Here is a 12,401-nt window from a genome sequence, read left to right as displayed (position 1 = left end):
TATTCCCAATGCCCACCACCTCAGCCCAGTGCCCATTAGGGACTGAGTCTTTGACTGCTATTATTCCATCCTGTCCCCTCCTCCACCCTGTGATGCTCCTGGGAGTCTCAGGCAGTGTCCCTGGGAGAGGTCAGCCTTCCTGCCCTGTCCTGGACCAACCTCATGCCCAGCCTCACCTGGCCAGGCCCTTGAAGAACTTGCCCATGGCCATGAAGTCAAGCTGGTCAGAGCAGTTGAACACCACTGTCTGGATGGCCAAGGCCTTGCCCAGGTCTTTAGTGGTCTCAGTTTTCCCTGTGCCAGCTGGGCCAGCTGGGGCACCCCCAAACTTGAGGTGCAGGGCCCCGGTCAGAGTCAGGTAGCACCTGCAGGAGTGAGAGGAGGTAGGCATGGGCCACGCTCCTTCCTCAGGATTCCCAGAGACATAGGGAGAGAGAGCCTTCCTGTGCTGGGCCTCGTGGATAGTGGCTCTTGCTTCTCCCTCCTGTCAGGGCCCCACGTGTGCCCAGCCTTGGCTGCTGGGGTCAGGACTGGGGCCCTCGGCCACCTGCCCAGTGCTTCTCCCACTTGGCCCCATGACCCTGCAGAGCTTTGCTCAGGGACCTGCTGGGATGGCTGACCTCTGACCACACTTCACTTTCCTTCTTCAAAACCCAACTTGAAAATTCAACTGCTGCTAAGTACAAGTGGCCAGAGGAAATGACTGATTATTTTAGAAGAGAATTGTTCACTGTACAAAAGGAACAGGATCTTGTTTCTCTCAGGATCAATTTTTCTGGTACGTTGAAAGAAGGCTTTCACTGATGAAATTAGTAAAGCTCATCCGTTAGATGCTTACTGAGTGCCACATGTGTGGCTAAAAGCTTTAGACCTTGGCTGGCGAAATTCTCATAACCACCCTGAGGAAGCTGCAGAGGAAACTGGGGCATGTAGGGTTGAGTCACCTGTTCAAGGTCCCTCAGCCTATGATGGGCAGAACTGGTTTTGAACCTGAAACCCCTGCTCCTAACCTTCCACTGTTTTGATGACTGATAGCACCTTGTGGTCCCCAAACTCTTAGGCCAGCCAGAGCTGGAGGGAGGCTCCCAGGGTAGAAGGGTACATGGGGAGGGGGATGCTCACCTATCGGTCAGGGGCGTGATCACAAGCCTCCCGCTGTTGCCTAGGTACTCATAGCCATAGATGAACTCGGCATTCACAGCCCGGATGTACAGGTTGTTATTCATCCAGTAGTACCTGGCATTTCAGGGAGATGGGTTCCCGGGTCATGGGGACCATGGGCCACTGGGTATGTGGCCAAGGCAAGGTGGGGAATGAGGGCATCAAGACCCCCTGCCCAGCTTGTGCCAGGGCCTAATGTAGACTGCCTCTCCACCCTGCCCTGGCCCTGGATACGGCCGGGCCCAGGGGCCCCTGCATCCTCACCTCAGCTGTGAGATCCACTCAAAGTCGTTCACACTGACTATATTCTCCTGGATCAGCTTGCTCACCACATCCTTGGCGTGGACCTCAATGACAATTAGTGCTGATAGCACAGCTCGTTGCATGCGGGACAGCTTCCCCCGCACCAGGGCCACCAGGTCACTGAGCTGCAGGAGCGTGGGGAAACTGTCAGATATTGGCATGATCACACTGCAGGTAGGTTTCCCCTCCCTTGCACAGATGGTGGGCTTCTGCCAGGAATAATCTCTATTCTGGTGGCCTCTTATGGTCTAGGATGGGAAGGGGCACAGAACTAGGCAGGGAGAGGGCAGGCAGGACATTGGCCACCTGGGAAGTCTGGCAGGAGAGCAGATAAAAGCAGAGGCACATGCATGGCATCTGCCTCCCTGCAGCATACAGTGTCATGTGAGCCTCTGAGGGCCAGCTGGTGGAGCCTGGGAAGGGGCTTGAGGAAGGGGTGTGGTGAGGAGCCGGTGTACAGACTAAGGAGAGCCCTCGGCACAGTGCAAGAAGGCCCCAGGTGTGTGACTCTCTCACTGACCATCAGGAGAGGGGCACTTGCTTGGGCTCAGAACTCTCCTCAGACCTCCAGTCTCTTCCACCAGTGGCTGGTTCTGAGACACTCATCTCTGGAGGTGTCTGGCCTATTGCTCTTTAGATCTCACTCCAGGCCCCTTACAGGATCAATATAGGAAAACGTCCTCGAGGGACTGGGTTCTCCCAGGGTAAGGGGTGCACGGGGGGGGGGGGGGGAGCAGATAGTGATCTCCCACCTGCTGAGCAAGCCGGGGGAACAGCTTGTTACTGAGATTACCGGCCTCCAGGGCCTCTGCCACCTCCATGGTCCAGTAGGTCTGGCATCCAGCGATGGTCACCTGGCCAGGCCAGTTTAGAACCCATTGGGTCCTGGGCATCTAGAAAGATAACATAGGCAGGGCTGACCCAGGCGGCTGTCAGCCCCAACCCTGCATCCTCTTGTTCGCTTCAACTTCATCTGTGCTTCTAGGCCCAAGTAGTTAATTCTGCCTCAGAAGCAGAGAAGCCATTAAGCTCTAGGCCTCCTGGCAGAGTCATTTGGGCAGAGTCATCATTTCCTCAGCAGAGGAGACCTTGCAGTTGAGGGGTGGGAGCCTAGGTTCAGGGAACACACAGTCCTGCGTTCAGATCCTGACTGTCACTTTCAAATCACATGCCTTTGGGCAGAGAACGGCTCTGAACTGACTCTATACGATAAGGCTTAACACCTAGGCGAGCTGCCAACCATGGACTGAGGGAGATAATATGCGGGAGGGCCCCAGCCAGGCCAGGCTCACAGTGAGTGCCTGAAACACAACCACAGTGGTTGGTTATTATCAGGGGCATGTCTCATTTGGGGAGCGTTTTCAGACTCCTCCTCCAGTAACCTCAAGGACTGCCTGCCCCCAGAGAGCCCCTGGCTCCTGTTCCTGCGAGCAGCAGTGGTCAAGGCAGAGCTTGAGGATGAGGCCGGCCGGTAGGCAGGCAGCCCCATGATGGAGCAGGGGGGCACAGAGGCTGTGTCGGCATGGGAGGCACGGCTCACTGTGGGGTAGGCCTTGATGGCCCTCTCGATGATGTCCCGCATGCTGGCCTTCATGCTGCGCTCCACCTCCCGCAGCCAGTCCTCCACGTTGCTGGATGGGTAGATGGAGAAGGACAGCTTTACCTCTTCACCCTCTGCTGAGTACATGTGTGTGATCTCCAGGTCCTCCTGGAACAGCAGCTGTGGGCAGGGGCGGGGCAAGAGAGGCCTTACCCACTGTGTGCCGGGTGGGCTGGCCCTGCCCCCTCCACCCACTCCCTCAACTGCATGTGTGCGGGATGGGCCTGCCTTGTCCCCAGCTGCGGCCCAGCCCACTTGGGGAAGGAGGCGGAGCCTGTGCTGTGTGTCCCCCTTCCGCACAGGCTTGTGTGACCTCCCTTGGAGACACAGATGAGATGAGGTGATTCAGGAGCCTCGGCTTCCTGGGTCTCTTGGCCCAGCCAGCACCTCAGTGTACTAGAGGGACAGAACTCCCCTGAGCTGGGGGTTCTACAGCTGCCCTTCCTCCCACAGGCCCCAGCTGTCTCCAAAGGCCAGGAATCGCACTCATCACCTCATTTCCTGCTAAAAGGATTTGGGGCCAGAGAAGAGCTGTCCTCCTTGGGAAGGTGCCCCAGAACTCCAAGGCCTGAGCCCCAGGCCCAGTTACCCACCCGGGCAATGTTCTCAAAACACTTGCGCAGATGGGGCTGCACGGCCGTGGGGTCCTTCGTCTGGGACAAAATCTCAAGTAATTCGTCATCTGACAGGAAGTAGAATCTGCCAAGGGAACAGGGTGAGGGAGCGGGTTAGGCAGCCTCTGTGCCCCAGCTTCGTGGGCAGATACTGCCTGAGTGGACACGGGCCAGGTGGTGCCCACCTGGGGAAGGCGCCCCGCTTGGTCTCCAAGTACTCGCTGAGGCCCTTCTGCACCATATCCAGCAGCTTGTTGCAGTCCCGCAGACTGTCCAGCAGCCTCTGGTCAGAGCACACGTTGATCACCTGCATGGCCCGGGCCAGAGAGAAAGTAGAAGCGAGCATGGTCAGAGGGCACCTGGGTGGCTCAGTCGGTTAAGCGTTCTACTTCGGCTCAGGTCATGGTCTCATGGTTTGTGAGTTACAGCCCCATGTCCGGCGCTGTGCTGACAGCTCAGAGCCTGGAGCCTGCTTTGGATTCTGTGTCTCCTCTCTGCCCTCCCTGGCTCACACTCTGTCTCTATCTCTCAAAAATGAATAAATGTTTAAAAATTAAAAAAAAAAAAGTTAGCATGGTCAAACTGGGACACAGCAAGGTGGGCTCAGAGGGCATGCATGCTGGCCAGAGACCACCAATAGGAACTGGAAAGGAAAGAGGGCAGGAAAATGGCCCTGAGCCAGGGCCCACATTCATCACCCCTGTCAATCCACAGAAAAAAAGTCTATAGTCAAAAACATTAGGGTTAAACAAAGCCAAGGAGTTTGATTTGTTGCAGGACTTGTCAGAGACTTTAAAATGCTAATGTAGACTGCAAATCTGCAAGAAGAAAACCAACTGTTGTGTTTCTGAGGAGTATGTCTTGAGACTGGGGAGTCCAATCAGGGAGACACAGGACTTGGGATTTGTCCTTCAGTCTTACTTGTTCAGGGAGAGAAGAGACCAGGAGGCTCCCAACAATGTGACCAGGGCCCTCAGTGGTCCCAGCTGCCCCCTCCTATCCCCATGTGAGCTCGCCTCCCGGTTCTCGTAGGCATTCTTCATGATCTTCCTCCAGATCCGCTCCATTGTCTGGTAGCGCTTGCTCTCCACAGGCAACTGCCGATTGATGTCCTCAGAGTTGAAGATGGGCTCCAAGTAGAGCCAGGACCGTTGACAGTTCAGCCACTCCTCCAGCACCTCCTGGACAGGGCATGGACTGTCAGGGCCTGGGGTCTCAGTTGGGTCCTGTCCTCCATGACCAAGAGATTTCACCCCACCAGAGTGCTCAGCAGACCACTGGACACCAGAGCCAGCATCCACAGGTGAATCTCTAGATGACACTGCCAGTCATGGGACCTCAGGGAACAAAGGTTGCACAGAGGCCCTCCCCTCCAGATAAAGTCAAAGTGCCCCACAGGACACCCAAGCCTCCAACAGGGGGGCCTTCTCTCTTCCCTACAAGAGAAACACACTCACACCAGTAAACCCTGAAGTAACAGAGGGAAGAGTCCAACACATGGAATGTCAGACCAGTCTCCTTTCCCAGAAGGACTTTTGGATTTATGACCCCAGGATTCTCTGAGGTGTCTTGAGACCTGAGCATGAGATCCATAAAATACTCTCTGAAACATGAGTCCAAGAGTAAGACACCTTCAAAACAAGCCACTTTCTACTTCTACCTCCAAATCCTTCTTTAAGGATTTATCTCTTTTCCTATCAGTGCAAATTCCTCCATTCATTCATTCATTCCTTTCCTCAAGAGACGTGTGTGTTTCAGCCATTCTGTGCTGGGCCTGTGCCACACCCATGTGAGAAACAGAGGAAGACAGGATATGGTCCCTGCACTAGAGGTGTCCATGGTCCATGAAACAGCTAGTTCTGCCTCTGAATCACCAAGGGCCCAGCAAGTGTGATGGGCTCTGTAAGAGCTACCAGGGGCCATATAACAGGTGGTTGTGGGGGAGTCAGTGAGGGCTGCCGGATGCTGAGCCTTGGAGGGGACGGCAGGAAGGGATGAAACTTCAGGTGGAGGGGACAGTGTGACCCAGGGAGACCCAGGGACAATGCCGACGAACTTGGGCATCTCTGAGTGATCCAAGGAGCACACGGACAAGACCTCCTCACTTGGCTCCTGGCCTTCACTGGAGATTTCTGAACAGCTCCCAGGAAGGTCCCAGGTAAGGGACTGTAAGAATCATACCAGTAGGCCTAGCCCCAGGACAGTCCTCCAAGGCTCTGCAGACAGCTCTTGCCTTGGCCTTGAGAGCCCCGGAGAGGGGCAGTCCCCAGTGTCCCCTCCCTCTGAGCCAACTCCAAATGAAATGGAAATGGGAGGCTCAGGGCAGAGAAGAGAGGGCACTGAGGAGCCTCAGGGCCTTGTGGCATCCAGCCCAGAAAGTTTTGAGACTGAAGGTGCTAGCCCCAAGACCAGATGCCTCCCGAGCCTCTCCCCAGCCATAGTAGCAGACCAAACACTAGCCCTACCCTCACATCCTGAATTGCCTTCTCTGGCAGCTGAACCTCAGAGATGGACAGCCTCATACTAGTTGTTCTTCTCTGAATGAGAGAAGCCTGTCAGAGCTTTAGGAGCAGGGCAAACCTGGGCAAGGCACTCTGCCGCTTCGAGTCCCACCCAGACGCCATAAAGGGCTGCCTCTGTGAGGGCTGGGAGGGGTGAGTGAGGACAGGGAGAGCCAACCTGGGTCAGCTTCAACTTGTTCTCCCAGGAGTTGATGCGCTGCTCGAAGGGCTTCTTGTAGGGTGAGAAGGACATGCTCTGGGTCATGACAATGTGGTCATCAAGCAGCTGTGAGGCCTCGTCTGGGCTCTTGAGGATGTAGGTCTCTGTCTCCTTGTAGGGCAGCACATTGAACAGGATGGTCGACCACTCCTTCTCCATCTTGTCCAGTGCCTGGGGTGGGGGGCGAGTCGAAGCTGGGTCCCAGGAAGGAGCTGGCCCACATGCCGCATGACCAGCACTGGGCAGGGAAGAGCAGGCTCTGTCCAGCCTTGATCATGGCCCTCTGGTAAATATTCTCTGCTTGTCTGGTTAACAAATCCTCCATGGGCCCTAGTCCGAATTTAAGGCCAGCTGGTATGCACACACGTGCCGCATGTATTGGGAGGAAACTAAGAAGTTCTGGTCCCAGTTCTAGCCCTTACTGGCTATGTCACCCTGGACAGGTGCTGAACCTTTCTGAGCCTTAATTTACCCATCTGTTATCGGCTCTTTCCTGGGCCAAGAAGTATTCGAGAGGAGTAAATGAGTAATAACAACGCACCAAGCACTTTATGTACATGATTGCTCACCAAATAGAATGCACCTCAACCCCTGAGCCTAGTGAATGACCCCAGGGATGGGGCCCAGTACTGTCAAACTCCTGTGCCTTCAGGCAGGGCCTGCTGGTGGCCACCCACCTGCTCAATGGCGTATTCCTTGCCAGCCACCTCTGCCACCTTGCTGATGCTCTCGATGTGGTCCTGCAGGTTCATCTCGAGGCAGCGGGCGAAGGTCAGGTTGGCCTTGGGCCTGACATTAATCTTGATCTCATTGGACAGCACCTCCCAGTGCCGGTTCCGCATGCCAGGGTTGCGTAGCCCCTGGATCAGTGGGATGTATGGCTTGAACTCCTCGATGCGGGCCCTGATGTCTAAGGCCACTTCCTGGCAGGCTGCCAGGCAGAACAGGCAGGTGTGACAAACAGCCAGCACAGGCAGGGAAAGAGGGGACAGGCCGACTTGGCTGCCTACCTGGGATGTCCTTGAACTGCTTCACGCACTTGTGCATGGTCTTAAAGGACTCGATGACATTCTTCTCCAGCTGCTCAGAGTCGATGGCTGACAGGGGGTCATTCATCCAGCTCTCAGACCAGCGCAGCCAGTCAGAGGCTGTGGTCCAGAGATCCAGGAAGGGCTGGAACTCCTTCACCATCCTGGAGAGCTTGTCGTACTACAGGGGCAGACGAACCAAGGCTGTCTTGGGGTGCTTCCCGGTCTCTGTCCAAACTTGGGCCAGGTCCCCTCCCCCTCCTTACTCCTAGCTGCTGTCCCTGATCCTGTCCCCATGAGTCCTGGCCTGGCCTCCCCTCTTCCTGATGCGCACAGGTTCTGGGCTCTGAGTGGCTCAGCAAAACCTCCTGCCTGGTTCCAACTGTCCCCTTGCCCTGAGGGCCAGGGCTGAGCTATTCCCTCTCTGCAACCTGCTCAGCCCCACCCCCCAAATGTCAGGGCCCTGCCACCCAGGGCCCAGCTGGGTTCAGATACGGCCACAGACGCTGTGGGCTCTTCCTTGAGCCCTGGGGGCTGCTGGCTGGAGTGCCACAGGAGTCCTACATTGGTGATGGGCAAGCCGAAGATGCGCTCGCGGTTGTTGTACAGCATCGCTAGCTGCTGGCAATCCTTCAGCTGCTTTTTGACCCGCCGCACCTCGTTGGCAATCTCGTGTGCTCGTGCAATCTCCACATGTGTGGTGAAGCCAGCTACCACCAGCTGTGGGCCGAGGAGCTGGGGTCAGAGGCCTCTGGGGCCCCAACCATGTGCATGCGTCCCCCCCAACACACACACACAGAGGTCCGAAGTTCCTAGGCGTCAACACTTCCCAGTTCTGGGGGCACTTTCTTCTCCTGGAGTGAACAGCTTCCTGGCCCATCACAGGCAGGCTAACCGCCCCAGGGTAACACAGCAAGGTCAGAGGGAGACCCAGAACCCTGAACACTGTGCCCATTGCCGCCCGGGGCTCAGAGGACACAACAGAAGAGCTGGGGCTCTTTGCAACCTTGAATTCTCTGGACCTTGCTGCCTAAGCACCCATCCAGCCTTTCAGTTCATTCTTTCAGCCGTTCTTTCATCCACCCACCAGTTCATCCACAAAACATTGCCATAGCCCCTCCTGCATACATAAAGCCAGGCCTGGGCCCAGAGCACATGTGCGGTGGGGAGCGAGTCCTAGAAGACCCCTCAACTGGCCCCACCTGCAGCCCTTCCAGCTTCTCCTGGAAGTTGTTCTGATCCATGATCTGGATTTTGCGGAACTTCTCCTCATCTTCTATATGCTGCTGCTGCACCACCTCTATCTGCCCAAGGATCTTAGAAGGCCAGTTGCTGGCAGCCCATCTGGATGGTGCAGGGATGGAGATGGGGGGGAAGGTCACAGCTGAAATCATAGGGTGACCAGGCCAGACAGGGACACCCAGGGTTAAGGGGAGAATGGGGGAATCCAGGCAGCCGCTGGAGCCAGCCAGGGCCAGGCAGCCAGGAAGTAGAAGTGAGCTGGAGGCAGCCATTGCCACCATCAGGGTTGGGGGCAGGCCTGCCTGGCAGGGGAGGCAGTCCCTGCCCTGTGACTGTGGTCTGGGAGCTATGCTCAGCATCCAGGGAGATGCAGGTCCAAGGTGCCCAGTGCAGTGATGGGGCAAGAGGGAGAATGGGGCTGGAAATGAGAGAGGCGATGCTGAGTTTCCCTCTTACATTCTAGGGTCTGGAGGGGCCTTACCTCCCATGAGACAAAGCAACAGTCTTTAGTCTCTATTTCCTTGGTGACCAACCAGGGCCACCAGGCTAACTTCCTTCATATCAGACCAATTCCCTTTGCCTGGCTGATGTGGGGGCCCTGTAGGATTCGAGGATTCTGCCTAAATCTGGCCTAGCAACGCTGACCTTGCGGGAAGCCCACCCTGGGCACCAGGATGCCCTGGAGGGTTGATGCTTGGGGCTCTTGGCAGGGTTCCCAGGAGATAGTGCCAACCTTTCCCAGGCCCTGACATTCTGAAGGCACCCCCAGTCTGTGAGGCAGGGCAGACAAGGGGTTTCTGGGAGCAAAACTCCAACCTAAAGCCATCTCCCACAAGGCTCTTGAGTTGGGTGGAGACAAGCATTCCTCCCCAGGGACTGACCACCGGTCTGACTTTGTCTTCACTCAGTGCTCCCAAGGATCCCAAAGGGTCCCTACCACAAACAAGGGGATCCTAGGCCCATGTGAACATGTGTGTGTCAGGCTGACAATGGTATAGAGAATGGAGACAGGGTGAGGGGGCAGCAGGGTCCCTAGGCCAAGAGGCTCAAATGATTTCCTTCTGCCCCATTGGCCACCTGGCCCTGGCCCTGGCCCATGTGGAGCCATGGTCTCTGACAAGTTGGCAGGCATTTCTGGTATAACCACACAGCCTGTGGCCTCAGGGATATTTGAGAGCCATGCGTCTCCACACCTCTTTCCCTACCCTCTGGGATGGGAGCCAAGCTCCCACTCACTTGTCATTGAAGTCTTCTGTGCTGAGGTTGTAAAGGAATTCATCCATGACCTGGTAGTCGTCCATGACCTTCACAATCCGCTCCTGCATGGACAGGTGGTAATGAGAACTGCGTGTGTGGGACCCCAAAGTGGTCAAGTGCTAAAGAAAGGCTGCTCTCTTCCAGAGAGGCGAGGCCTGGAGTTGGGGAGCCCCAACCCAGTCCCCAACCCATACCTTCTGTCTGGCCTCCCAGACAGCATGGCTCTGAATGTCCACCATGCATCCAGCCTCATAACCCTCCAAACCTCCATCTTCTGGGTCTACCTCACCTCTGGCCTCCCGGCTCCTGATCTCCGAGCCCCCAGACACCAGCCTCTGGTCCCTCCTACACCCGCCTCACCTCTAGCCCCACCAGCTTCTCAGGGATGCTCTTCATCCACTCGCGAAGCTCAGCTAGCTCCTCGATGCTGTTGGGCTTCTCATAGATCTTGCGGCTGATGCTGCGAAACTCCTCACAGACCTGGCAGTGAGAGGAGTGGCTAGGGAGGCCATGCACCCTCCCTGGCCATTCCTGGGGCCTGCTCCTCCTTCCTGGACCCCCGTGTCTCCCAACAGGTAACTGCCGCCACCCCGCCATACCCTGCAGCTGACTCGCTGGGGAGCCAAGGTCCCCCCCCTCCCCCAGCCTCCTGTGTCCAGTGAACACATGCATGGGACTCCTGAGGCCTGCACTTGCATGCCCTCAGTTCCCTGAAATGGCCCGTCTTTGGGAGGGGTTCCCAGGTCTTTCCAGGTCTATGGAGAGAGCTAATAGTACCCATTTCCTGAGACCTTCCATATGGGATGCCTCCCCACAGACAGGGTCAAGGCAGGGTGACTTCCAGATCCTCCCATCAGCCTGGGCATCTGCAGACACCCTGGCCCTGCCTAGGGACACCTTGTTCCTGGGAGCTCACCCTGTATGCAAGAGTGCATGTGCTGTTGCAGTCACCAGGGCCAGGTGGCTGGGCACTTACATTATCCACCTCCTTGTGCAGGTTCTTGGCCAGGATGTCCAACATGGAAGTGGCCAAGGCCTTGCGCTTCTTGGACAGGCTCTGCTTGACATTGTCAACGTTGACGTAGAAGGGCCCAATGACGATACTGCTGGGCAGCGAGCTGTCCAGGATCTCTTTCTCCCGCAGGTGGGTAAGCACCACTTCCCGTACCTCCTCGGCTGATGGGCACTGTGTCTGGTAGGCCCTGTGGACAGTGGGCACACACGAGGGGCAGAGGGTGGTAAGTGGGTGGCCCGGTGTCACACCGACACACAGACACCCTCAGATGCATACACGTACTTGAGGAAGGTGGTAATGTCATTGTTATTCAGCTCCAGATATTTTTGGTATTCCCTGGCATAGGCCTGCAGTGGGATCATGGCCTTGCGCACAGCATTGGCAATGACGGCCCGCAGCTCCTCCACCAGTGGCTCGTGGAGCCCCACGGACTCCAGCAGGGGGTCGCCGCTGATAAAGATGTCCTCCATCACCAGCTGTGGAGCCAAAGGCAGGGGGTGAGCCATGGGGCAGGCAGGTGGGCAGAGGGATTGGAGATGAGACCCGAAGCCAGAATGGGCAGCAGTGCAGCCAATCACAGACAGCGTGGTGGGGGTCAGGGAAAGGGTTTGCTGTGGTGTCTCTGAGAGCAGGCTGTGGACTAATATAGGGCTGGAAGCCTCATGAGCCCGACCAAAGGGTAGCGTCTTCCTCTACCTGGGCCTGACTCGGTCCAGTGCCCAGGAAAGGAGCAGACAGGGCCACCAGGTCACCAATGGCTTTGGCTAACCAGCAGGGGAGACAAGAGGGGGCCGAAGTTCCAGAAGCTCTTGGGCCCGGAGCAGTGGGATGTACATAGGTGTGGTGATGAGTAGGGACTTCTGACAAGGGGTCCTGCCTGTGGAGGTCAGTCTGCACCCACATCTTAGCTGAAGAGAGAGGCCAGGAGCTGGGTGGGATAAAGAGGGTGGAATCTGGGCGAGAACGGCTGTGACAGGGGTGGGTGAGTGAGCCCGGTTTGAACAGTAGGTTTGACACTTAGGCGCTTTGTGCCCTTATGCTAGACCTCTCCAAGTCTCACAACAAAATGGAGATGCTAATGGTTCTCAGGGCAGCTTGTAGTGAGGAGTAAGTGAGCCATTCAAGAATTAAAGGGCTGAGCACACTGCCGGCCAGGTGGGAAGCCCGTACGAAAGCTGAACCACTGTAATACGGTTAGCCTGCAACTCAGTAGCCGCTAGCAGCCAGGGCAGCAGGGGCCCTGGCCTCGAGCTACAGCTGTACCTTCTCCAGCTGGGGCACCGTGTGCGTGGCCAGGATGCCCTTGTCGAAGAGGTTGAGCAGAGATGTCTCGAACTGCTCCAGTGACGTGCTATAGTGCACCCCTGAGCTATCCAGCACCAGGTCCACAATGAATAGGGGATTCTTCCGGGGCCTGTGGGACAATGATTGGGCTGATGGTGGGCAGGGGCCTGAGAAGG

At 56.7% G+C, this 12,401-nt stretch overlaps 1 protein-coding gene across 6 annotated transcripts in view; it reads right to left on the bottom strand.

The window, feature by feature from the left end:
* Positions 1–12,401, bottom strand: part of DNAH1 (dynein axonemal heavy chain 1) — an 81,853-nt gene that overhangs the window by 34,758 nt on the left and 34,694 nt on the right. For all 6 annotated transcript variants that reach the window (XM_047833571.1, XM_047833547.1, XM_047833563.1 and 3 more), the window contains exons 12-29: positions 12,205–12,355; positions 11,224–11,417; positions 10,903–11,128; positions 10,287–10,406; positions 9,906–9,988; positions 8,630–8,771; positions 7,992–8,147; positions 7,410–7,608; positions 7,077–7,330; positions 6,358–6,570; positions 4,695–4,859; positions 3,864–3,985; positions 3,658–3,763; positions 3,005–3,184; positions 2,217–2,357; positions 1,426–1,589; positions 1,123–1,236; positions 177–365 (exon numbers count right to left, since the gene is read on the bottom strand). In XM_047833571.1, the coding sequence (XP_047689527.1) occupies positions 177–365; positions 1,123–1,236; positions 1,426–1,589; positions 2,217–2,357; positions 3,005–3,184; positions 3,658–3,763; positions 3,864–3,985; positions 4,695–4,859; positions 6,358–6,570; positions 7,077–7,330; positions 7,410–7,608; positions 7,992–8,147; positions 8,630–8,771; positions 9,906–9,988; positions 10,287–10,406; positions 10,903–11,128; positions 11,224–11,417; positions 12,205–12,355 (2,919 nt within the window). The remainder of the gene's footprint in view (positions 1–176; positions 366–1,122; positions 1,237–1,425; positions 1,590–2,216; positions 2,358–3,004; positions 3,185–3,657; positions 3,764–3,863; positions 3,986–4,694; positions 4,860–6,357; positions 6,571–7,076; positions 7,331–7,409; positions 7,609–7,991; positions 8,148–8,629; positions 8,772–9,905; positions 9,989–10,286; positions 10,407–10,902; positions 11,129–11,223; positions 11,418–12,204; positions 12,356–12,401) is intronic.

Source organism: Prionailurus viverrinus, chromosome A2 (assembly GCF_022837055.1).
Source record: "Prionailurus viverrinus isolate Anna chromosome A2, UM_Priviv_1.0, whole genome shotgun sequence".
Classification (NCBI taxonomy): domain Eukaryota; kingdom Metazoa; phylum Chordata; class Mammalia; order Carnivora; family Felidae; genus Prionailurus; species Prionailurus viverrinus.
The sequence above is the reverse complement of the archived record's forward strand: the minus strand, read 5'-3'. Positions and strand labels throughout refer to the sequence as shown.